We start from the raw sequence: 26336 nt of genomic DNA, 5'->3' as shown, positions 1-26336 counted from the left end.
GGCGGGCACCTGTAATCCCAGTTACGTGGGAGGCTGAGGCAGAATCGCTTGAACCCAGGAGGCAGAGGTTTCAGTGAACCGAAACGGCACCACTGCACTCCAGCCTGGACAACACAGCAAGACTCAGTCTCAAAAAAAAGGGAAAACCATGGGGTCTGCAGGCCCCTCACCCCATGTCGTGGCACACCAGACCCTCCTACTGCACACCAGTCCCGACCCCGTCCCGACCCCGCAACCCCTCCTCTCTGACCTGCAGCCCAGGGCTCTCTTCGAAGTTGTAGGCGCTGGGCCGGCCCTCCAGGGTGGAGAAGGCCACGTTGCCCCCACTCAGCGGGGATATGTCACTGAACTCGGAGGTGCAGAAGGCCACACGCTCATCCTCACCGGGGTGCAGGTACTGGCCCTCGGGCCGGCTATAGGTCTTCTGGCACGAGGCGCTGTAGAACTGGTAGGGCTCCCATGGGCCGTCGGCTCGGCTGCGCTTGTAGATGGCGAAGCTCTCGGGGCGACTGGTGTGGAACTTCAGCCTCACGTAGGTGATCTCGTAAGCCTTCCCTGTAGCCAGGAAGATGTGGGCTCATTTTCATGGAAGGGGAGGGAGAAATGGAATCCCGGTCCGGGGCAGCAGATGGCTGCATTGCATGCACTAGTTGGAAGCTGTCTGGAGCTCTGGACAGAGCATGCCACCATCCATTCCTGATGCCTGTTGGGGCACTGGAGAGGACAATGCCACATGCTTCCCAAGTATTTACTGTCCCTTTTCTGGGTCACCTCGCCGTGGTGCACAGAAATCTCCATTGTAACACCCTGACAGGCAGCCAGCGCTTTTTGCTCAAATATCTCCTGCAAAGGGATGTTGCCACATTCTGAGAAAGCCTGCTCTAGCGTTAGAAAGTTACTTCTTTTACTATACCTCAACAAAGCCGATCCTTCCACTGTGTCTTCAGCCTCATTCCCTGGCAATGACTACAGACCTCGTAATCCTAATGAAATCCTCCCTGGACCCCTTATTCCTCCAAGTTTCTATCTTCCTCCTGTTCCAAACTTCCCACGAGAAGTCTAAATCACTGCCCCACAGCCTCATCTCCCAACTCAGCCTTCAACCTCCTGCAACTCAGCTTCTCTGGGCCACTCCACAGAAGACAGTGCACTTGCAAAGTTACCTCACCCACAGCCCCCTGTGGCCACGGCAAGGGGCCCCTGCCTCACCTCATCTCCTGGGCCTCTGATCATGCCCACCACCTCGGAAGCCGCCTGTCCCAGGGCCTGCACTAGCCCCCTCCTGAGCCCTCTGCTTCCTCCCTGAACTCTCAGTGTCCTCTCCCTTCCCTGGGCTTTAGCCTCACTCCCCGACCTGCCCCTGACATCCAGAAGGGGGATCTACAGGCTTTAGGCATCTGCCTGCCCTCCGCTCCACCCTAGAAGCGCCCACAACAGTCAGCCTGGCTTCATCCCCATGACTCAGCTACCCTCCAAGCCTGGGTAGGAAGGACGGCTGTGGTAGAGGGAAGGGGGTTCCTAATTCCTCCTCTTCCCTCATGGGATGTCGACAGGCAAAGCCTAAGAAGAGGAAAACCCCGGCAGCAGTGAGCACAGGGCTGGGAGATAAAACACCCGATAAAAAGCATCGGGGAAAGAAGCAGCTCAGACAGCGCAGGGTGGAGAGGGGGGCTGGGGTACGGGCGCGGGAGAACTGCTGCCTTCCACAGTTGGAGCTGGGAAGTATTTGGTGTCTATGCTGAGTGTGGGTATGCTTTCAATAATAAGAAGGAAGTACAGCCTGAATTTGAAAAGGCAATTGCCCACTGCTTGAAATGCCACCATCTCCCCCATCCCCCAAGTTTAAGACTCCATCCACATACCCCCTCCTCTCAGAAGCCCAACTCAACCTTAAGCCCTAATCCCACAGCCCTGACATCCCCCGAAGCCAGAGGAGGGGGTCTCCTGCAACGTGACCCCATAGCTAGCCTCCTGCAGAGTTACTTGCTAAGCGCTGGGCTCCCAACGCTGGACGGAGTTCCTCACTGCCAGCACCGGTGTCTCTCCCATAATCTCTGCCACCCCAGTGCCTAGCTATGTGCCTGACTCCTGGCAGGCATTCACTGAGTGTTGGTGCAGGAACGAATGAAGGAAGGGAAGAATGGCCCATTCAGGGAGCCCCTCCTGCATGTCTGCCGCTGGCAGTAGCCTCTCACCCTCTGGAGCAGCACAGAACATGCCCAGTTCCCTCCCATGGGCGGCTTTCTCTTCTCTAATCCTTCCATAACCTGGTCCCAGAGGCCCCCAGGAGGCTGCCTGCTGCTGCCACCATCTTCCTTAGGTGACGAGGACAAGCCACTCTTGTCCTCTGGTGAAAGATCTTGGCTCTAGGTAAGAGCTAAAAACCTGGGCACGGTGGCCATGCCTGTAATTCCAGCACTTTGGGAGGCCAAGGCGGGTGGATTACCTGAGGTTGGGAGTTTGAGACCAGCCTGACCAATATGGTGAAACCGTCTCTACTACAAATACAAAAATTAGCCAGGCATGGTGGTGGGTGCCTGTAATCCCAGCTACTTGGGAGGCTGAAGGCAGGAGAATAGCTTGAACCTGGGAGGTGGAAGTTTCAGTGAGCTGAGACCACACAACTGCACTCCAGAAAACAGGAGTAAATCGTTGGGACTTTGCATTAGAAGAGGCTTCTTAGAAATGACACCAAAAGCACATGTGACAAAAGAAAAAACAGATAAGTTGGACTTAATCAGAGCTTCTGTCCTTCAAAGAACGCCACTAAGGAAATGAAAAGGCAACTCACAGAGTGGGACGAAATAGTTGCAAATCATATATCTGATAAGGGACTTATCCAGAATATATAAAGCATTCTTACAACTCAATAATAAAAAGACAAACAACCCAATTAAAAACAGGCACAAGGGGAGAAGGTTGCCTGAGCCCAGGAGTTCGCCACCAGCCTAGGCAACGTGGTAAAAGCCCATCTCTACAAAAAACTTTAAAAATGAGCCAAGCATGGTCGCCTGTCCTCCAAGCTACTTGGGAGGCTGAGGTGGGAGGATTGATTGAGGCCAGGAGGTTGAGGCTGCAGTGAACCATGATCACACCACTGCACTCCAGCCTGGGCAACAGAGCGACACTCTGTCTCAAAAAAGAAAAAACAAAAATGGCAAAGGTTTTGAATAGATATTTCTCCTAAGTGGATATGTGAATGGCCAAGAAAAAAACACAAGAAAAAATACTCCATATCATTGGCCAGCAGGGAAATGCAAGTCAAACCATAATGAGATCCTCTTCACACCCACTCAGCTGGCTGGAGTCAACATAGATAATAACAAGTGTTGGTGAGGAGGTGGGGGGATTGGAACCCTCATACCTGCCGATGGGAATGTAAAATGGGGTGGCCACTTTGGAAAACAGCCTAGCAGTTCCTCAGAATGTTAGACACACGGTTATCACAATTCCACTCCTCAGCACATATCAAGAGAAATGAAAACATTTAACATACATCCGCACAAAACGTAGACATGGACGTTCACAGCAGCATGCTTTGTAACCGCCAAAGTGTGGAAGCAAATCCAGTGCCCACCAACTGGTGAGTGAATCAATAAAATGTGGCCAATCATATGATGGAATAGGATTGGGCTACAAGAAGCAGTGAAGCGTTGACACACGCAACCATGAGAATGAACCACGAGAACGTCCTGCTAAGTGACAGAAGCTAATCACCAAAGACCACATATGATGGGATTCCATGTCAATGTCCAGAACAGGCAAATCCACAGAGACAGGAAGGAGACAGGTGGTTGTCACAGGATAGGGGTTCAGGATGGGGACTGGGGAGGAACAGAAAGTGACTGCCAATATGTACAGGGTAATAAAGGTGTTTCAAGCCAGGGCCAGTGGCTCACAGCTGTCATCCCAGCACTTTGGGAGGCTGAGGCTGGAAGATCGCTTGAGCCCAGGAGTTTGAGACCAACCTGGGTAACATATTGAGATCCCGTCTCTAAAAAAAAAAAAATGAGAAAAAATTAAAAACTTAGCTGGGTGTGGTGGCTTGCATATGTAATCCCAGCTACTTGAGAGGCTGAGGTGGGAGGATGGCTTGAGCCCAGGAGGTAGGGGCCACAATGAGCTGTGATCGTGCCACTGCACTCCAGACTGGGCAATAGAGTAAGACTCTGTCTCTGCACCCCCCAAAGAAAGATATTCTAAGTTGATTGCAGTGATGAGTGCACAACTCTGTGTGTATACTAAAAACCACTGGATTGTATACTTGAAATGGGTAAGTTGAGGCCGGGCGCAGTGGCTCAAGCCTGTAATTCCAGCACTTTGGGAGGCCAAGGTGGGTGGATCACGAGGTCAAGAGATCGAGACCATCCTGGTCAACATGGTGAAACCCCGTCTCTACTAAAAATACAAAAAATTAGCTGGGCATGGTGGCGCGTGCCTGTAATCCCAGCTACTCAGGAGGCTGAGGCAGAAGAATTGCCTGAACCCAGGAGGCGGAGGTTGCGGTGAGCCGAGACCATGCCATTGCACTCCAGCCTGAGTAACAAGAGCGAAACTCCGTCTCAAAAAAAAAAAAAAAGAAAGAAATGGGTAAGTTGTACGGTATGTGAATTACAGCTCCTAAAGCTGTTATATATACTATGTATGTTATTGTGGTGTTATGATAGATACCAGTTTTCAGGCCAGGCGTGGTGGCTCACACCTGTTATCCTAGCACTTTGGGAGGCCAAGGTGGGGGGATCACTTGAGCCCAGGGGTTCGAGACCAGCCTGGGCAACATAGCAAGACCACATCTCTATAAAAAAAAAAATACATATATATATATGTGTGTTTTCTTCCACAGCTTCTGGCTCATGACCCCCATAGCCTTCTTACGGTATTTGTTAGAATTTTGGGGGTGTTGGGCCTCAAGGGCAGGCCTCTGCCCTCTCCTGTCCTCCTTTCGCTCTGAAGTTCCCCTACATTTCTGCCTGTGGATCTTAAGACCCTCAAAGACAGGATCCCACCCTACACCCAGGGGAAGCAATGCTGCTGCATGAAGCTTCCATAAAAACCCAAGGACAGGGTTCGGGAGCTTCTGGATGGCTGAACACGGGGTGGTTCCTGAAGGTTTCATCCAGGGAGGGCCTGGAAGCTACGGCCCCTTCGCCCTTCCTCACCTGCTCCTCTCTTCAGGTGTCCTTTGCAATGGTCTTTACAATTAACCGGTCGATGTGTTACCCTGAGTCTGTGAGCTGCTCCAGCAAACTGACTGAACCCAAGGAGGGTGTCATGGGAAGTTGAAGCTAGTCAGTCCGAAGTTTCTGAGGCCCGGACTTGCGACTGGGGTGTGTGGGACTGAGTCCTCAACCTGGGGGATGGGATGCTACCTCTGAGTAGATTGTGTTGGAACCGAATTAGAGGACACCCAGCTGGTACCGCTGCTTGTTATATGGGGGGGAAAGCCACGCATTTGGTCCTAGAAGTCTTCTGTGTTGATGATGGTTGTGGTCTGAGAGCAGAGGAAAAACACCGTTTGAGAGATTTTCCTTACACAGTCATCTATGTGTATAATCAGACCTCACATCCATTAGGATGGCTACTATCAAAAAACAGAGAAGAGCAAGTGTTGGGAAGGACGTGGAGAGACGAATCCTCGTGCTCTATTGGTGGGAATGTGAAATGGTGCAGCCATTATGGAAACTGGCGGTTCCTGTGAAAACTAAAAACAATGCATCGGTTTGACAGCCCTGGAGCAGCTCCCGCCTGCTAAGGTTTCCACTACCGTGCAAACACCGCCCGTGCTTTCTCTCTGACTGCTTTCTGTGGCAGCCGAGATAGAATAGAGGGATACAGGAAAAAGCATGGAGAGAGAATTTTTGCAACTCAAGAATAACCTTGTAGGCAGGGAAGAGCCTGTCTTACTCCGAGCAAGAACCTACAATTTGAGTTTACACCGAAAGTGTTGGGAAATAGGCCCTGCCCTCCTCACCTGGTTGATTACACTTACAAAAGCTCAAAGGTTAAAATTAATTGAAAGCAAGCCGGGGTCACTTTGGTCCATTTGGGGGAAAAAAAAACCCAATAAAACTAAAAATAGAAATGCCATATGATCCAGCATTTCCACTTCTGGGTATCCAAAATTTTTGTGTTACACGTATGTGGGGAAAAAAATAATCCCAGCACTTTGAGAGGCCAAGGCAGACAGATCACAATGTCAGGAGTTCAAGAGCAGCATGGCCAACATGGTGAAACCCCATCCCTAATAAAAATACAAAAATTAGCTGGGCATGGTGGCAGGCGCCTGTAATACCAGCTACTCAGGAGGCTGAGGCAGGAGAATCACTTGAAACTGGAAGGCAGAGGTTGCAGTGAGCCAAGATTGTGCCACTGCACTCCAGCCTGGGTGACAGAATAAAGTTCCATCTCAAAATAAAAATAAAAATAAATAAATAAAGGCATCCTCCTTCCTCCCCTGGTCTCTCCATGCACCAAAACAAGAAGCTGGTGAATCACCTCCATCCTCAGCCAGTGACCTCAGCATTCACCAGATCACCAGCTCATACTCTGGAATATTCCTTGTGTTTGCCCTGCTCCCTGTCATTCTCTCAGCCCCTCATCTGTCCCTTGATTTATTGCAATGGTCTGGAATGCCCTGCCACCTCTCTTTGCAAATGTGTAGTCATGTCTCAGCTCAGACCGTACCTCAGAGTCCTTCTTAACACAAAGTCCTAGGCAATAACCAACCCAAGGAAAAATGTTTGTTCTCCCCAGGTTGGAGAATAACTTGGCAATCTTTTTGGCTCTTTTAGGCTTGGCAATCTTAATTCCTATTTGGGGCTTAGACTTAGTGCCAAGGTGGGAGGGCTGTGAGGAGCCCAGTCCTGGTTTAGCCAGGGTCTTGTGGCGTCTGGCATCATGGCCATGGGGAGTCCCCAGCTCCTCATAGGGAGTCACCATACCCAGAAATGCCAAGAGCTGGGATGGGAGAGGAAGAAGTGGGTGGCCACATAGAGCTCAGGGACCCTGCTGTGTGTGACTCCCCGGAAGCTGGAAGCAGCTTCCCCGCCTGGTTCTAATGCCCGAAGTGGGCAGGGCAGCCTCACCCATACATTCCCAGCTCAGCTTTCCACCCTGGCCCCTCCCGCCCCACCTCCACAGGCCACTGCTCCCCAGATGGCTCCAATTAAAGGGCTTTGTTTTGTTTCCATTTTCCCAAAGCAAGCCTCTTCGTTCTGAGCTCATTCTGCCTGGTCAGTGCCGGATGTGGGCCGGCTTGATTTTATGACTGTCCCAGTGTCATTCTTGATGGGCGTTATGTTCCAGCTGGTTGGAGAGGACACAGCTTGGCGCTCCTGCTATTTGGCTTGGGTGGTGGGGAGATGGGGGGCGGCTCTGCTGTGCCCAGCTGCTGGCTCGGCCAGGTGAAGACTGAGAGGGGCGGGTGGGACCTCCAAGGGCACCAGCACCCTGTTCACCCCCTTCCTAGGCAGCCCCTTCTCTCTGGGGCCCCACGGACCCCTGAGTAGGAGGGTACTCTGGTTTTGAGCAGTGGCTTTGGGGGGCCTGTGGTCAGAGAGAAACAGCATGACAACAGGCAAGTCCTTCTCCCTGAGCCTGACTCCTCGCTAGTAAACGACGTGTTTGGGGGTCTCAGCCACACAGTGCAGGCGAAGCACTAGGCAAGGTGCTCTCTAAATGCTGGCTATTGTTAAACAGAGACTCACCCAGGGATCATGCCTGGCAGACACACTTGGGGCCATGTGATCCATCTTGCCAGGCCTGCCTACTGTCGCCACCGGATTATAAACTCCTTGAAGGTACAAATCCTGCCTCGAGTCTGCTCGTTCACCTGGCGAGTGCTTACTGAGCACCTCCTGTGTGCCAGGTGCCACGCTCAGCTATAAGGATTCATGGCACCTGCTCCAAGGGGAGGTTACAGGCAGGGAGAGAGAGGAAGGTCTCCGTTTTTTAATTTTTTGTTTTGAGACAGAGACAGAGTCTAGCTCTGCCGCCCAGGCTGGAGTGCAGTGGAGCAACATCAGCTCACTACAACCTCTGCCTCCCAGGTTCAAGCCATTCTCCTGCCTCAGCCTCCTGAGTAGCTGGGATTACAGGTATGCGCCACCAAGCCTGGCTAATTTTTGTATTTTTTGTAGAGATGGGATTTCACCATGTTGGCCAGGCTGGTCTCGAACTCCTGACCTCAAGTGATCCGCTGGCCTCAGCCTCCCAAACTGCTGGGATTAGAGGAGTGAGCCACCACGCCCAGCCAAGACAGGCAGGTCTTTACAGAACAGGACAGAGCAGCCCAGGGAGGCTGTGGGAGCATCAACAAGACACCCAAACCTATGGTCCCAAGGATGAGCAGCCATTTGCCAGGGAAGGTGAAGAGAACGTGCATTTCACACCAGGCAGAATGTCGGCAGAGAGGGGCCACCTCGAGGTGGAGCCTGTAGTTCAGGCTGGCAGGAGCATGGAGAGGGAAGAGGGGCAGCGGTGAGAGGTAAGCTTGGAGCATGTGATCCAATAAGTTGGTGGGATGAGCAGCGGTGCATGGGAGCCAGACAGGTGAGCAGAGCAGAAGGAACAGCATTCTAGACAGAGGGAACAGCATATTGAGCGGCCTGCAGGTAAGGGAAGCCAAGTACTCCCAAGCAGTGTCACCACCAGCTACCAGTTGAGGATGACATCTTGGCTGTACTTTCCTGATAGGATCACAGCTGTCTCAATCACCCAGAAGCCTCATTAGTCCTGCAGCTTATGAGGGTCTGGGCTAGAGCAGCAGATTTGAATTCTTGTCGCTGTTTAAAAGATCTTGGGGCCATTCCTTTCCCAGCCTTTTGGTTGCCTTCGGAAAAAATCTTTTCATCAGAAAGCAGGGATTAAGCTGCTTTCTTGGCCCCTCTAATTAAACCTTTTTATTTTTTTGAGATGGAATCTCTCTCTGCCGCCCAGGCTGGAGTGCAGTGGCCCAGTCTCGGCTCACTGCAGCTTCTGCCTCTCGGGTTCAAGCAATTCTCCTGCCTCAGCCTCCAAGTGGATGGGATCACAGATGCCCACCACAATGCTCGGTTAATTTTTGTTTCGTTTTGTTTTGTTTTTCAGTAAAGACGGGCTTTCACCATGTTGGCCAGGCTGGTCTCCAACTCCTGCCCTCAAGTGATCTGCTGGCCTCGGCCTCTCAAAATCCTGGGATTACAGGCGTGAGCCACCGTGCCTGGCCTCTAATTAACTCTCGTAACAGCAAGTCCCTGCCATGTCTCTGTGATACTGCTCCGTCTTCTCTCACCTCCTGGTTTGGCAAGGACAGAAAAGCCGGGATGTTTCCTATCGCGTGAGGCTGCTCGTTTGCACGAAGTCCCAGTGACTGCCTTTTTCCGATCATGCTTCTAGCTGCCAGCTACCTTTTAAGTGGCTCCAAGCTCCCCTCCCGAGAGGTGTCTGGCTGTTAGATGTTTACCAAGGAGTCTGTGACGGCGACCCGCAGCAGCCTGAGCACAGCATCCTTTAGTGAAGGCACATCTGGGCCGCCCCCCCACCTGGTTCCAAGGCCCGGAGCCTCTGCTCCAAACACCACAGACACCAGGCCACCCCCAGATCCGGACTCTGCTCCACACGCTTTCTTTTAAGGGGTTAGGAGTTACGGTGCCAAGCTGTGCTGCAGCAGAACTTTGAAAAACATCTTGGAACATAGCAAGGCGGGTGCTTTAAAAAAAAATTGTAGAAATGTGTTTTCTCCAGTTTTTAAATTAGAACAAGCTTCATGAGAGAATATTGGGAAAATGTAGAAAAACGGAAAATGGAAGAAAAGTTGCTATAAGTCCTGAGGACAAACAGCTTCCCAGTTTGACGTCTGTCTTTTTTGCCTACTCTTTAGGGATTTTAAAATATAAATCTGATGATTCCACATATACCAACTCGTGTCTTTTTCTTCATTCAACATTTTGACTTCGGCTCTCCCTGCGTATTACAAACTCTTTGTCAGCTGCTGCACTGAAAGGCTCCAATCACCATGTGAATTTATGTCCTGCAATTTACTTAACTATCCCCGTATGGGTCCAATTTCTTCCGACTACAAAGAATGCCTTGATGAACGTTTTCATGCATTAGGACCCTTCCCTTATTTGAATTCCCAGAAGTAGGATTCCTTTGCCAAAGGCCAGGAATCTTCTTGTGGGTCTTCATCCACGCCGCCAAACTGCCTTCCCAAAGGGCCGACATGCACTTTTGTCCAGACCTTCTTTTACTGTGGTAAAATACACATAACATGGCATTAACCATCTTAACCATTTGTGCCGCTCATGTGTTTGTGCAACCTTCGCCACCATCCATCCCTAGAACGGAACTCTGTCCCCACGATACATCTCCTCTCCAGTGCCCCTCCCCCAGCCCCTGGCAACCTCCGTTCTACCTTCTATCTCTGTGGACTAGACTATCCCTGGCTGCCTCATGTAAGTGGAACGCCAGAGTATTTGTTCTTTTCCAACTGGCTTCTTTCCCATAGCATAATGACCTCAGGGTTCATCTATACTGGGCTATGTGAGAATCTCCTTCCTTTTCAGGGCTGAGTAATATTCTACTGCATGGATGGACCACATTTGCCCCTCCATGGACACTAAGGCTGACTCACCTTTGGCTATTGTGAAAATGCTGTTATGGGCCAGGTGCCGTGGCTCACACCTGTAATCCCAGCACTTTGGGGGGCCAAGGAGGGCAGATCACTTGAGGTCAGGAGTTCGAGACCAGTCTGGCCAACACGGTGAAACCCTGTCTCTACTAAAAATATAAAAAATTAGATAGGTGTGGTGGTGGGAACCTATAATCCCAGCTACTTGGGAGACTGAGGCAGGAGAATCACTTAAACCTGGGAGGTGGAGGTGGCAGTGAGCCGAGATTACACCATTGCACTCCAGCCTGGGTGACAAAGCGAGACTCCATCTCAAAAAAAAAAAAAAAAAAATCAAGCAATGCTGCTGTGCATGAGGGGCCCTTGCAGCCTTTGCACATGGGGGTCCTAGCATGACATCCAGAGTGGTCGGTGTTGAGGAGGCTGCTCCAGTTACCAGCCAAGGGCTCAGGTGGACTGAGCCAGGGCAGGAGTTATAGGTGGAGTCCTGGATGTCCACCACGATTCAAATAGGCAAAGCCAGGGCATGAGCTGTGCAAGGTCATGGCTGCAGGCAGGGCCTGTCCAGGGACAGGGGGCTGCAGGGAGGGGAGACAGGCCAAGCTGCTAGAGCCTGGGCAAGCAGAGCTGGGGAGGGCAGGGCTGCGCCGGGAGGAAGGCAGCGCTGCTGTGAACGTGGTTGCTCAGGAGTACGGGAGCACCTGGAAGGCTGGGAGCCCTTCGTCCCGTCCCTGAATTCCTCAGTCCCTCGCTCTCTGCGAGGAAACACAGCGAAGTCTTGCAACTCTGGGGCTCACAGCCCAGGCCTGCCACTTCCTGGCTCTGTGGACTTGGGCAAAATACCTGAACTCCCTCAGGTTCACTAGGCAAGTAACTGCAATGCAGTGCCTCAGTTTTCCCATTTGCTAAGTGGGCATAACAATAACAGGGCTAAATCAGCAAAGGCCTTGGAAGCACTCGGAACAGTCCCAGGCCTACATCATGTGTTCAACTACATTTACCTCTCTTTTTGTTTTTTTGAGACAGGGTCTTGCTCTGCTGCCAAGGTTGGAGCACAGTGTTGTGATCATGGCTCACTGCAGCCTCTAACCCCCAGGCTCCAGCGATCCTCCCATCTCAGCCTCCCAAGTAGCTGGGACTATAGGCACTTGCCCCACACCCAGCTAAATTGTTCATTTCTCCTTTCATTTTTGTAAAGACAGAGTCTCACTTTGTTGCCCAGGCTGGCCCTAAACTTCTGGTTCCAGTGACCCTCCTGTCTCTGTCTCCTAAAGTGCTGGGATGACAGGTGTGAGCCTCACCCAGCCTCAATGACATTTTAGCTGTTCTTCCATTCATTTGCCTGACCAACCTTTACCCAGTACCCTGCGCAGTGGGCAAATGCAGGCTGGGCGCTGCGGTACAGCTATGAAAACAGGCATTCCTTCTGGCAGCTCAGAGATAGGGTTGGACATAAACAAACCAAACCCTCCTGTAGTGTCACCCAGACTCTGGTGGAAGGAGGAGTCCGGGCTGCAAGGATGCAGGGGCGGGCCCTCTGCCTGACCTTGGAGGGGGAGGGGACTTTCCAGAGGAGGTGCCGCTAAGCTGCGTGGGGCAGACGGGCATCCCCAGGCAGGCAGGTTTTGTTGATGAAAGAGACGTGAGTTAGGCTGCAGGTGGGAGGGGAAGTGTGCCAGGCCGAAGCCACAGCACATGCAAGATGCCAGAGGAGACGGAGTGCCACGCCCAGCCAAGGTCCTGCTGAAGGGCAGTGTGGGAGGTGGACAGGAGGCCATGGGAGGCTGCCTACCCCCCTCCTGGGCTTTGGGACTTCCTACCCCTGCAACTCCTGGATTCCTCCTGGTAGGGCCAGAGAGAGCGAGGTGGCCAAGGCCAGTTGGGCCCAGGGGCCTGGGGTGCAGGCAGTTCTGTGGGTGGGTGGATGGAGGCCAACCAGCCGCTGCCTTGACCCCCTGCCCTGCTTGGAACTTAGCATTCCAGCCAGAACCCCCAGGGAGCAGGAGGGAGGACTTGGCCCCCACCACTGGCCCAGGCCAAGTCAAACGCAGCCGCCCACTTGGCAGGAAGACACGATGGAGCCAAGGCTCTGGAGACCCAGCTGGCTCTGGGGCCCCTCAGGGGCCACAGGGTCCCCTAACATCCAGCCCCCCAGGGCCCGGCTCCTCCCCAAGGCTGACCAGACCCCAGCGTCTTCTCAGCATCTGCACTCAGGCCATCCAGGCCTGAGGGTCTAAAACCCATGGAGCTACCTCTGCCTCCTGGTGCTGTCCCCTCGGCCTGGAGCACCCTTCCCTCTTTGGTTAGCTCCTACCATCCTTCAGGTCTCAGCAAGGCCCTTCCTGACCCTGGAGACGAGGCTCATGCACCCCAGTGCACGTTCTCAGAGCATACATCCTCATTCGCAGCACTGCTCAGTACAGGCTGCCTTCTGGTGGGCCCTGAGCCCCCCAGGACAGGGGCCACATGTGGCCCTGTTCACAGCTGCTTCCTCTGGCCAGTGAGACGAGGCTGGGTGACCACCAAGCAAACGGCTAAAGACAAGCAAGAAGAAATCAACTCTGCGCAGGTGCATCGCGGACCTGTGGGGGAGGGAGGGGAGAACTCGTCCACTTGGGGACTTGGGTCTTCCTGTGTTTCCAGGAGATTCTCAGTGATCCACGAAGAGTGCGAGCGGGGAGGAGACTCCCCCAGCCCACTGAAAGCCACAGCCCACACTGTTCCTCCCAGGACTAGGCTTGAAGCACAGGGACCAGCCTAGCCCAGACTCTTCATTCCCAAGTGCAAGAGTCAGGGGAGGGTCCCAGGGGCCACCATTTATTGACTGGTGTGACTCTAAGCAACTGACCTCACCCTCAGAGCCTCAGTTTCACTGTCTGTTCATGAATAAAGCATGCCGGTTTGGGATGCTGCCTGGGCACGAGGTGAGAGCCCTGGAATGGTCTGTCCACTCCCCCCACACCCCCACCGACTCCCAGGCCTCAGCCCAGCGGTCTCCCTGAGCCTTGGTGGTGGGCTGGGGCTGCCAGACCCCGCTGCCGCCTTTCATCCCAGACAGGAAGGCTCAGAGATGACGGGAGGATCTGAACAGATGTCTGAGAGCCACGGGGGGCTGGGAACGAGGCGGCCTCCGTCTCCTCCCTTGCCCCTCACCCCATTTCCTCCAGGGGACCCTGGGCCAGAGCTGGCCGCCTACTCTCCCCTCCCATGAGCCTTCAAGGAGAGGGAGCAGTGGGGGACGGAGCCAGCAGAGGTAGCCCCTCACCCCATTTCCTCCAGGGGACCCTGGGCCAGAGCTGGCCGCCCACTCTCCCCTCCCATGAGCCTTCAAGGAGAGGGAGCAGTGGGGGACGGAGCCAGCAGAGGTAGCCTAAGGACCAGGAGGAGAGGCTGTCAGACAGCCTCCACCGGGGACACCAGCCACCCCAGACTTCTCCTTCCCCCACTATTGTGCAAGGCATGGCTTAGCCTGGTGCAAACCTAAGTCACAGGAAACCAGAAAGAGGCCAGATCTGGGGCTGCTGGGCCCCCGGCGCCCCTTGTGCATAAACAGAGCCAAGGATCAGGATGTCTTTGAGGAGGCAGGGTGGCCGGGACCAGCATTTCCCAATCCCTGCAGGAGGGCCCACCCGCAGGGGAGCCTCGGCCCTGAGGCGTCTCAGCAGCCATGCTGGTCACACATGAGGACTGCCATGGCTCCAACCTGGACTCATGAACCCAGACAGCTGCTCAGGAAGTGGCAACTCTCATCGCCCAGTACAGGAGAGGAAACCGAAGCGGAGAGAGGGGATGCCGCTGGCCCAGTGAGTGGCTCTGCTGGGACTAAGTCCAAAGCCCCTTTTCGTGATTTCCACTCTATTCTGCCTCCCAGAGCAGGCAAAAGAGGACACTGAGTTGGGCCCAGAGCACAGGACAGAGGAGGTGACCCTGTCACTCACTCATTCATTTGTTCATTCTTTGCTCACTGGACAAACACTTCTGGACTCTCTCTTGTATTCCTGATTTTCGGTGACAAAACAGAAAGAATGCTCATGGGGGGGGTAAGACACAGCAGGGAGTGTGTGTGTGTGTCTGCGCATGCGTGTGTGCGTGTGTGCATGCATGTGTGTATGTGTGTGCATGTGTGTGTGAGCTCTCGTGCACCTTTGCTCTGCATTGACCATGTGGAGGCTCTCAGGTTCCTTGCTTTTAGAAGGATCAGAGCCACTCTGCCTCTAAAGATCAAGGCAGAGTTCGACGAGGTCCCACAGCTCAGCACCGGGCCTGGCACACAGTAGATGCTCAGTAAACAGGAACTGCCCCCAATCCAAAAACTTGGCTGTTTCCCCCACCTTCCTCCCACCTTGTTTGTGCCTGGGCTGAGCCCTTTCTTTGGCCCCTGGGTTCCCAGGACACACGTGACACCCTTTGTCATGGAGCACTGTGTCTCCCCGCCACTCCCCACCCTGTCCCAGATTCCTTCCCTGTTGCCTTGGGGTCCTGCCAGCTCCATCCAGACAACTCCTCTAGCCTCCCCCCTCCCCCCGGTTTCCTGTCCCCTCCCCCTTTGTCCCATCCAGAAACCCCACCTAGTGATCCAGATAGGCCAAGAGAAGGTGACGTGGCTCCAGAAGAAGGGAGCTTCTGGGGTGGCAGCCAGTACCGGTGTGCTCCGCAGAGGGGGCTCACAGTTCTCCCCCACCCCACTCCAATGCCACTTTCCAGCCCTCCCCAGGACACTGTCGCCAGGCTGCGGTGGAGCCAACAAAGTTGATAGGTGGTGAAACTCACATCAAAGACTTTATGCTCTGACCTCTGATGTCCATGAATGTCCATGCTCAGATGGTCACTTAGCAGCTGTGTGCCTTTGGGCAAAACAACCTCTCTGAGCCTCAATTTTCTCATCTGAAACATAGGATACAGTCCCAACATCTCTAATCTAAACTCCCAGGCTCCAGATGTGTTTGGTAATTGAGAACTTTTCTTTTTGAGACAGTTTTGCTCTTATTGCCCAGGCTAGAGTGCGATGGCATGATCTTGGCTCACCGCAACCTCCGCCTCCTGGGTTCAAGCAATTCTCCTGCCTCAGCCTCCCAAGTAGGTGGGATTACAGGTGTGCGCCACCACACCTGGCTAATTTTGTATTTTTAGTAGAGACGGGATTTCTCCATGTTGGTCAGGCTGATCTCAAACTCCCAACCTCACGTGATCCGACCACCTTGGCCTCCCAAAGTGCTGGGATTACAGGCGTGAGCCACCCTGCCTGGCCTGAGAACTTTTCAGAGTTTAGAAAGTTGATACAGGCCTTATGCCATATATTGTGCTAATAGCCCCAGTGGGGTCTGGGGCTGCAGGCTGTACTCAAATGAGATTTCAGCAGCAAAACCAATGAATATTCATTCTCACTAGGATAAACATAGCTTATAAATAGCCTCAGGTCAGGTTTAGCAGCTAAAATGAGTTATAAAAATAATTTGAGTTTTCAAAGCTTCAGGAGACTGACCTCAAAGATAAGGGAGTATAACTAGTGATACCAGCCCCTCCTGAAAGGGCAGTGGGGACTGCAGCAGAAAGACATTTAGCGCGTACCCAGCCACAAAGGACATGGGAATCTGGTTGAACTTGGAGGGAGGAGAGAGCATTCCAGCTCCCTGCAGTGGGGGCAGGGGCTGAGAACCATGGCCGGCTCCAGACTCCGGATTCTGACTCCTGGAGATCTAAGGGCTCCCGCACCTCCGCAAGTCATGAACAGGGCAGAGAGGCCATGCCACCCACAGCAGCTACCCAGCAGCAGGAAGACACTTGATCCTCCTGCCCCGAGGGCTAAACTTTGCCTGTGCAGTGATGACTGTCACAGCTTCCATCTTCCAGAACCCACCCAAGGACTGCAGGCAGCCTCAGGGGTCCACTGAGTAGCTGAAGTTGACCAGAAGACCCAAGATCAGGAGCCCCTGCCCTAGAGGGTGACCAACCCACCCCCTGGTGTGTCATCTCCTAGACAGTTCAGGTCTAGGATGGAAAAGCATTAAGGGGACTGTAAATGCAACCTAGAACCCCAGCTCTGAAAGGGACTCCAGCCCCTTCCGCCCCACGGGGCACCCCCTCAGTCTATCCTTCTGGCTAACAAGGGGTACAGGTCCTGTTTTTCTTTCTTTTTTTTCCTTTCTTCATTCTTTCTTTTTATTAAGAGAGAGGGTCTCATTCTGTAGCCCACGCTGGAGTACAGTGGCACTATCAGAGCTCACTGCAGCCTCAACCTCCCAGTCTCAAGTGATCCTCCTGCCTCAGCCTCCTGAGTAGCTGGGACCATAGGTGTGCACCACCACACCCAGCTATTTTTCTTTTCTTTTTCTCTTCTTTCTTTTTCTTTTTCTTCTTCTTTTTTTTTAGACGGAATCTAGCTCTGTTGTGCAGGCTGGAGTGCAGTGGTACCATCTCAGCTCACCGCAACCTCCGCCTCCCAAGTTCAAGCGATTCTCTTGCCCCATCCTCCCGAGTAGCTGGGACTACAGATAGGTACCACCATACCTGGCTAATTTTTCTATTTTTAGTAGAAATGGGTTCCACCATGTTGACCAGGCTGGTCTGGAACTCCTGCCATCAGGTGATTCTCCCACCTCTGTTTCCCAAAGTGCTGGGATTATAGACGTAAGCCACTGCTCCCGGCCTATTTTTATTTATTTTTTGTAAAGCTGGGATTTCGCTACTTTGCCCAAGCTGATCTTGAACTCCTGGGCTCAAGCGACCCTCCCGGCTAGGCCTCCCAAAGTGCTGGGAATTCAGGAGTGAGCCATGGGGCCCAGCCTAGTTCCTATTTCTGAGTGCCCCCACTCCCCACCCCATATCTGGGTCCTGCAGCCCTACGCGGCAACCCTGGGCCGCACAGCAGCTCAGGCCCTAGCCTAGGGCCCCCAGTGGGGTAGGGACAGGGCGTGCGCCCCCAGCCCGCGCTTACCCAGGTTGAGGGTGATGTTGACCGAGTTGGGGTATTGCACGCCGAAGGCCATGGACGGGCTCTGCCACCAGGTGCTTTCGTCCTCGCTGTGGAAGTCAGTGAGGTAGGAGGCGTTGTGGTGGCGCTGGGGGTCGGCGGCGTCGCAGCGCTGGCACTGTGCCCCCGCGCCCGCGGCGCCCACGTGTGGGCAGAAGTCCTCGGGCGGATTGCCGCACGTGTGCGAGGCCTGGGCGCGCCGGCCGAACGCCGCGTTCTCAAACACCGGCAGGCAGCGCTGCGGGCGCCCGGCGCCGTCGTAGCACGCGCCCATGCCCGCGCCGGCCGCCCGCGGTGTCAGCAGCGCCAGCGCCAGCCCCAGCAGGAGCGCCGCCGCTGCCATGGTGAAGGGCACCGACGCCGCGCGCTCTGCCTGCCCTACCCGGCTCGGCTCTGGTGGGCGCGGACCGCGCGGGGCTCCCCAGGATCCGCCTTCCAGGGCGGGCGGGACAGCGGCGGGGCGGGGAGGCTGGAGGGAGGGGCGGCCGGCGGCGGCCCCACCCGACCAAAAATACAAGGAACCGCGGCGTCCCCGGGCGCCCACCCCACCTGCTGGACGTGCCCGGCAGTGCGCGCTCAGGAGTCCGCCGGGGAGGCGGCCCGGGCCTCTTGGAGCCTCAGTTTCCTTGTCTGTGGAGTGGGGTCGGTAAAGATGCAGCCTCATTACCGCCATTCAGAGACTTCAAGGCTGCTCATTAAATAGAAACTGCTCACCGGTGCCTCGGAAGTCCCGAGATAAAAGGGGACACGAGGATCTCTACCTGATCGCTACGTTTTGTGTCTCCTATCAATAAAGCACGCCCTGGACAGGGTTGTGAGATGGCTCCGCACGGCTCCTGTCGCCCTTCACCCTGAGAAGCACTCCTGCGGCCGGCTGCTCTCTGCTTTCACAGCAAAGAGATTCTAACCTGATGTTTGTGACAAGGGTACCTGGTCTTGTCACAAATGTCACCGCGGAGAGGCCTTCCTTGTCTTCTGCCCCAGCCCCCATAAATGCCCACTTTACTCCACATTAATTCACATTAGCAAATCGAAGGAGAAAAGTCATTCGATAAAATGCAGCAGCCAGGCTGTGTGCCATGGCTCACGCCTGTGATCCTAGCACTTTTGGAGGTGGAGGCAGGAGGATAACTTGAGGCCAGGAGTTCGAGACCAACCTGAGCAAAATAGTGAGACCCTATCGCTGCAGAAAATAAAAAACTTAGCTCGACGTCCTGGCACAAGCCTGTAGCCCCAGCTACCTGGGAGGCTGAGGTGGAAGGATCCCTTGAGCTGGGGAGGTCAGGTTGCAGTGAGCTGTGATTGTGCCACTGCACTCCAGCCTGGCCAACAGAGTCACACCCTGTCACAGAAAGAAAGAAAGAACAAAAGCAGCCATTACCAGAAAAACTCTAAGGAAAATAGAAATAAATTTCCTGGCTGGGCCAGGTGGCTCATGCCTGTAATCCCAGCACTGTGGGAGGTCGAGGCAGGTGGATCACCTGAGGTCAAGAGTTGGAGACCAGCGTAGCCAACATGGTGAAACCCGTCTCTACTAAAAATACAAAAAATTAGCTGGGTGTGGTGGCGCATACCTGTAATCCCAGCTACTCAGGAGGCTGAGGTGAGAGAATCACTTGAACCCAGGAGGTTGAGGTTGCAGTGAGCCGAGATTGTGCCATTGCTCCAGCCTGAGCAATAAGAGCAAAACTCCATCTCAAAAAAAGAAAGAGAAAGAAAGAAAGAAAGAAAGAAAGAAAGAAAGAAAGAAAGAACAGAAAGTGTAAGGCAACAAGATGAACTGTAGTGGGGTGGTTCAGTACCAGTTCTTTACACATGATTAAAACAATACAGTTCTGGAAAGGACTACAGAATAAACCCATGGACTAAGTTACTTTTCAGAACTATATCTAAGTACAGTTACTATATGATGTTACCACTGGTGCTTAAGGTTCTTTTGGAAATTCAAGCTAACGCTATAAGACAACAAATGTAAAAGATACAAATGCTTATATTTTCTATTTACCTGAAGATACATCTAGAAAATCTAAAAGATTCTACTGACAACTAATTAAAATTAAGAGCTCAATAAGATGGCTGACTACAGGATAGAGTGCAAAAACGAATGCCAGCAACAGGCATTTTCTGGCTGGGAGCAGTGGCTCAGGCCTGTAATCCCAGCACTTTGGGAGGCTGAGGCAGTCGGATCACCTGAGGGTCAGGTGTTCGAGACCAGCCTGGGCAACATGACGAAACCCCATGTCTACTAAAAGTACACAAAATAGCCAGGCATGCATGGTGGTACACGTGTAATCCCAGCTACCTGGAAGGCTGAGGCACAAGAAGTGATTGAATCCAGAAGGCAGAGGTTGCAGTTAGCCAAGGTCGTGCCACTATACTCCAGCCTGTGCAACAGAGCAAGACCCTGTTTCAAAAAAAAAATGGATACCAGCAGTAATGTAGAAAATGGTAGAGCACTTAACAATAAATCTAGTATGACACCACAAGATATAAATGAAGCAAATTATATAACACTACTGAGAGACAGAAACCTGAAGAAACCGGCATCTGTATTCACGGATTTCCAACTGTTCAAATATACAAATTCTGCCCAAGTTAAAATATTAATTTAATGTAATCCCAAATTATTTTGTGATGGTGTTATGGAGGCTTCTTCATTAAAGTTTTCTTTTATGGTCAAGAACATGATTGCAGCGGACCCTCGGTGGCCCACCCCGCTACCCGGAGCTGGACTGTGCACCCATTCAAAGCCAACTCATCTGTCAGGCACAGGAGACATGGCAGCCTGCAGGAATTTTAGAAACCCACAAACATTGTTCTAATTTCTTTAAAGTCAGAAGAAACAAATGAAAAAAAAGCTCTTTTAGGCTAAAGAACATGTTTTAACATATGATATTAATATACCTGTCTTTAGATCAAAGCAGTTGTCAAATAGAATTTTTAAAAATGTTAGTGCCTGGGAGGAAGGTGTTCCTTATGACCAGCTAGTCGACGACGAGAAAATCGCAGCCTGACTCCCAGGTGAGCCAGCTCAGTGTGCAGTTATTGGACCAGAATGGACTGCCACTGCCCTTCCAGCTGACTCTGGGGTGGCCCTGAGGATAGCGGTCCCAATGCGCAGTGTTTGTGCACCTGGGAAAGATTCACAGGAACTCATGGACAGTGGCAAGTGACTTAACAACTTGTAGCAAGATTGGTGGCAGGAGCATGCAGACGGACCTGTGGGATGGACGGGCTTTGTACTGGACCCTCCAGAGCTCAGGACTGTGATGCTGGGGGAGGTGAGAGGACAAGGAGGACAGCGTCCTTCCTCCCAGCCTCCACAGCAAAGCAGACCCTGCCCCCACCACCCTAATTCTCAGTCAGTGACTGCTTGGATGAATTCACTGGTCATCTTCTCAATGCAATCTGTGTGACACAGAAGCCATTGGCCGCATGGTGTTAAGTGACAGACTGGGCTCAGATTCTATCTCCACCACCTGTGTGGCTGTGGAGAGTAATGAAACCTTGGCTCCCCCTCCTTCTTGGATGCCTCCCTGATACGCGCAGATTGCCACCCTGGGAGTTACTCTTCCTGGCTGCTTTGCCACTAGAGTCCTGCATGCAGAGGTCCCACCAGCCAGGTGTCTTCGATTGAGATGTAGAAGGTGGGAGTGAGCAAAGGGCATCTTCTGTCCTTCTGGTGGATTTTTCTGGTGGTGAGGTCACAGAGAAGGGAGGACCTTTTCAGCCCGACCTACTTCCCATTCTCCAGCCCTGAGTGTGCTGAGAGGCCTCTGTGTGGTGGCAGTAGTAGGAGCAGTGGCTTAGTGACGCTTATGTCCAGTCCCTGGATTGCAGGCACAGCTGTGAGTTGTCAGAGCCAACAGCAGTGGCAGCCTCAGAGGTGGTGGCGGCTTCCCTGGTGGGTCAGTTCTGTAGTGTCCCAGGCGTCAGCCCCTCTAGTCCTCCCAACCATCCCCTGAGCACTCAGTGCCTTGCGTTCAATCCTTCCTGTTGGAAATACACAAGCACTTGGCAAGCACTTGGTCCAGAGCTCAGCGTGGAGTGAGTGCTCCATAAATTGTTATTGCTATGATTCCCCCAAGATCCTGCCCTTATGAGCCTATAGTCTGGTCAGAGAGGAAAAGAGCTCATTAAAAAATAGCCTGATTGGCCAGGCATGGTTGCTCATGCCTGTAATCTCAACACTTTGGGAAACCGAGGCTGGTGGATCATTTGAGGCCAGGAGTTCAAGACCAGCCTGGGTAACATGGCAAAACCCTGTCTCTACAAAAAATACAAAAATTAGCCAGGCATGGTGTTACACAGCTGTAGTCCTAGCTACTCAGGAGGCTGAGGTGGGAGGATCACTTGTGCCTGGAAGGTGGAGGCTGCAGTGAGCTGTGATGGCACCACTGCAATCCAGCCTGGGCAGCAGAGTAAGATCCTGTCTCAAAAAAAAAAAAGGAAAAGAAAACGAAAAAAAAGAAAGAAAGAAGAGAAAGAGAAAGAAAAAGAAAGAGAGAAAGAAAGGATGGAAGGAAGGAAGGAAGGGTCTTTTTTTTTTTTAGTTAAAGAGAAAAAGGAAACAGCCAGAGGACACTCCAAGGCTTGTTCGAACCTGTTTTATAAGAGTGAGTTGTTGTCATTTGTCCCTCAGCAAATGCACTGTTGCCCACTGTCAACCCCCCACTTCCTGCCCCCCTGGGCTCGCAGTCAGTGAGGCAGAGGCGTGATGTGCATAGATCTGGGAGCGCAGGCTGACACATGCAACAAAAGACAGTGCCTGGAACTGGAACAGGGGCCAGGTGGGGGGGGGGGTGGCTTGTTCTGCCTGGAGTTGGAGGACGCTTCCCAGAAGAGGCAGCACTTAGGCTGAGCTGTGAAGGATGAGTAGAGGAAAGGGCGTCCCAGGCAGGAGCACGCACAAAGGCCCAGAGGCGTGCACAAGTAGGGGAGGTCGGTGTGTGTTTGCAGCGGTGGGTAGGGAGCTGGTCCTGGGGATTGAGGCCGGAGCAGGACACAGAGGCCAGAGGGCGTGGGCCTCTTGGCAGTGGCAGTTTGTCCTGTGAGGGTCTGCAGGGGCTGGAGGTTGTGAGCCTCTGCGGGGGGTGGGGGAGGGTGGGGGTGGGCAAGGACCACGTGTGCCCCGGCCTGGTGTCCCCATTGCCTGCCCTGAATGGTGTTCAGAAGTCTTTCTGGAATGTATGAGAACCGCCAGGTGGGGCAAAGACTAATTCTATAGGAGCTGGGCTGGCTCTCACCGACCTCACCCAGCCCTAGCAGCAGCCCTTGAGGGAACCATCCTGCCAGCGCTGACGACCTCATTTCTCATTTGCAGAGGTCTCCCGGCCCCCTCCCTCACCGCTCCTACCCTCTTCCCGCCTTCCCGGCTCTTCTCCCAGCGCTCACCGTCCCGCTGCTCAAGTTCACCCGGGACCAACCACCAGGTGGCGATGTTGGCCACAATACAGGGACAGGCCCCTCTCAGGCCCCGGGTGGCCCAGGACACCCCGGGCCGTGGCTGCACAGGGCAGGGGAGCTGACCAGCGCCGCGAGGGGCGCGGGGCTCCATCGGACAAAGCCCCTTACTTTCTGGGTGCGTGGCACGAGCACGTCTCGGCCCCGAGAGCAAGAGACTGCCGTCTGCCCCCCTCAAGCCTTTCCCCAGCCGCTCGGGCCGGCCCCGGCTGAGCTTGGAGCAGCAAGGTTGATAGGGAGCCCAGACGGAAAAGGAGGGGCTCAGCGGGGGCGACTCCCAGGAACACAGCGGGAGTGGACAGACCCAGGCCTCCCTCCATCCCACTTCTGAGGACAAACTCCCTGGGCCCCCATCCCGAGACCCCTCAGCCTCCATGGGAAGGCCAGCGGGCATTGGCCTCTCAGACTGACCGCTATGTTCAGACAGCGTGAACAGAAGGGATGGCACTGTGAGTGGGGTGGCTAAACGTCCCCGGCTTCCCTGTGCCCTGGGATCCAAGAAAATGGGTGTATAAAGGTTGTTGGATCCAGGGCACAGGCTGTACAAATGGGGAAACTGAGGCCCAGAGAAGAGAAGCAGTTCGTTGGGGACACATTCAAGGCAGGATGTGACCAGGTCTCCTATCCCTGTGGTCGGTACCTCCTAGGATAGGGTTCAGGGAGGGGCTGGGTGTCCATGGAATTCAGGAAGCAAAGTGCACCCCTCAGGCATAGGGCTGTGAACCCACAAAAAAGTCTCAGAATAACCCCCCACATCTGGGCAGCAAGGGGACAATAAACACCTGTATTTCCAGAAGGGGCTGGGAAGGAGCCAGGAAAACCTAGCAAGCCAGCCTTTGGGATGCGCTGGGGGGGAGGGGGGTGAAGGCTGCCAGCTCTCCATTGGGGGGAAGGCTCGGAGCAGCACCTTCCAATGGGGCCCCCTGGGGACAGAAATGAAGCTGGCAGGGCTTGGTGAGGGTCTGCCCATTGTCCTAGCCATAGCAGGGAGCCAGGGAAGGCTCTGGAGCAGCAGATCGCCCAGGCCTGTTTCCTTTTGGAAGATGGGAGTGGAGTCCAGGGGACCAGCCTGGAGGTGGTGTGGTAGGAGGAGCCGATGTGTGTGCATGTGTGTGTGTGTTCCATGTGTCTGATATGTGTGTGTGTCCAATGTGTGTGTGTGTCCAATGTGTGTATGTGTGTCTCCGATGTGTGTGTGTGTGTCCGATCTGTCTGATATGTGAGTGTGTCTGGTGTGTGTCCAGTGTGTGGATGGGTGTGTGTGTTCCATGTGTGTGTCTCTGATGTGTGTGTATATCTCTGTGTGTCCAGTGTGTGTGTGTTTGATGTGTGTATGTCCCAGGTGTCTGATATGTGAGTGTGTGTCCGGTGTGTGTGTGTCCAGTGTATGGATGGGTATGTGCATCCAATGTGTGTGTGTGTCACTCTGATGTGTGTCCAGTGTGTGTGTTCGATGTGTGTGTGTTCGATGTGTGTGTGTCTCTGATGTGTGTCTCCGATGTGTGTGTCTGTGTTCGATGTGTGTGTGTCCATATATCTGTGTGTCCAACGTGTGTGTGTCCAATATGTGTGTGTCTCTGATGTGTGTGTGTCCGATCCATGTGTGTCCGATGTGTGTGTGTCCCATGTGTCTGATATGTGAGTGTGTGTCCAATGTTTGTGTGTGTGTTCAGTGTGTGTGTGTCCGATGAGGAATGTGCCTGCGCTGAGCACCAAGGGGGCTCCTGCAGAGGTCTGGCCTTCCGCTTGGGCTACCAGCAAAGGTAGCAGTCTCCCCTCCCTGAAGCCCACCTACCAAGGGTTAAAACCTTCCGGGAGAAGAAAGAAGGGAGAAAAACCCTGTTGTTCTGATTTGCTTAATGAACGTTAATTAAGAAGACAGAAGAGAGCTGATTCCTTCAGGACAGAGATGAAAGGCCTGTTAATTAAATCTGGGGAGATCGGCCAGGGCCCTGCTGATCTCTCCTGACAGCTCTGCAGCCTCGTCCAAGTGGGGGAAGGCAGCTCCCCTCCGCCCCCGCCCCACCCGGCAGCTTTGGAGCCCAGACTCACTGTGGTATCTTGGGTGGGGCCCTGCCCCTTTAGGGGGCCTCAGTTCCCTGAGTGAACACCAAGAGCATTGGTCTAGGTGGTTTCCCAGGATGCCCTGTCTGGCTCCAAGGCTGTGCTAAGTCTGTGCTCTATCCGCATGCCTGGGTCTCAGTCTTCCCTTCTGTTCAGTGAGGAGACGTCACTGGCTCTGTAGGCTTCAAGGGCAGGAGGTAAGAACTGGGGGTCTGCCAAGGGCTTATGGACAACTATGGAAGAGAGAAGTTAGCAGCCAGTGACATTGGCCCCCAGGACCCCACTGCCAGGCCATGCCCATCTGTCTGCATTGCAATATCCCCCCGGGCGCTGCCCTGCCCCTCTGAGCAAGGACAAGATCACCCCCTGAGCGGCCTCCTGGGGGCCAGACCTGGGCTGAGTGCACCACCTGCACAAGTAGGCACTGTTATTCTCCCCACATTGTAGACAAGGAAACGGAGGCCCAGCCAGAGACAGCTCCTTGTCCAGGACCACTCTGCTTGTCAGCAACAGAGAGCTGGGTTCAAACCCCAGTGTGCCTGGCCCAGAGCCTATGAGCCTTTCCACTTTACTCCCCATTCATTCATTCATTCATCCATCCATCCATCCATCCCTCCATTCCTTCCTTCCTTCCTTTAGGGAACATTTGTTCCGTGCCCTCCCTGAGCTAGTTGCTGACATACAGGGGATAGAATGTCTGGGACTTCATGGGGTCCCCCACAGAATCGGGAAGACAGACAGTGACCCAGGAAGCAACCTGATGAATTAGGTAGTGACTGACCATGGTAAGCACCACAAAAGAAATAGACACTGTGCTGGGATGAACTCCATGAGGTGTGAGTAATCAGGGAGACTTCTCGGAGGAGGTGACAGCTCAGTGGAGACCTGCAAGATGAGATGGGAGGCGGGATGGAGAGGGAGTTGATGGGAGCTGACAAGGGGCCCCTCAGCTGTCACCCTCACAGAGCATCTCCTCCCAGAGAGTTAACAGGTTTAGACAGGACAAGGGACATGGCTGGCCTCAGGGCTTGTCACTACTCAGTTTAGCAACTGTCTCAACCTCCCTGCTGTGCTCAGCCGGAGGTGGGCCTGGGCCTGAGTGAGTCAGCCCTGGGCAGCCCTTCAAGTTCAGGGGGTTCAGAAGAATATAGGATGTCCCTGTCTGGGTGGTGCAGGGGCCACAGGCTGGGCTACAAAGGAGGTAAATATGGCTGTCCATTCATTCATTCA

General features: G+C 53.6%; 1 protein-coding gene across 4 annotated transcripts in view; it reads right to left on the bottom strand.

Annotated features, from left to right (window-relative positions):
- Nucleotides 1-17974, bottom strand: part of LAMC3 (laminin subunit gamma 3) — an 81667-nt gene extending 63693 nt beyond the window's left edge. For all 4 annotated transcript variants that reach the window (XM_035260621.3, XM_035260626.3, XM_054237163.2 and 1 more), the window contains exons 1-2: nt 17544-17974; nt 251-555 (exon numbers count right to left, since the gene is read on the bottom strand). In XM_035260621.3, coding sequence (XP_035116512.2) covers nt 251-555; nt 17544-17922 — 684 coding nt within the window. In that variant the 5' untranslated portion in view covers nt 17923-17974. The remainder of the gene's footprint in view (nt 1-250; nt 556-17543) is intronic.
- Nucleotides 17975-26336: the final 8362 nt, after the last annotated feature.

This window comes from Callithrix jacchus, chromosome 1 (genome assembly GCF_049354715.1).
Source record: "Callithrix jacchus isolate 240 chromosome 1, calJac240_pri, whole genome shotgun sequence".
NCBI lineage: Eukaryota > Metazoa > Chordata > Mammalia > Primates > Cebidae > Callithrix > Callithrix jacchus.
The sequence above is the reverse complement of the archived record's forward strand: the minus strand, read 5'-3'. Positions and strand labels throughout refer to the sequence as shown.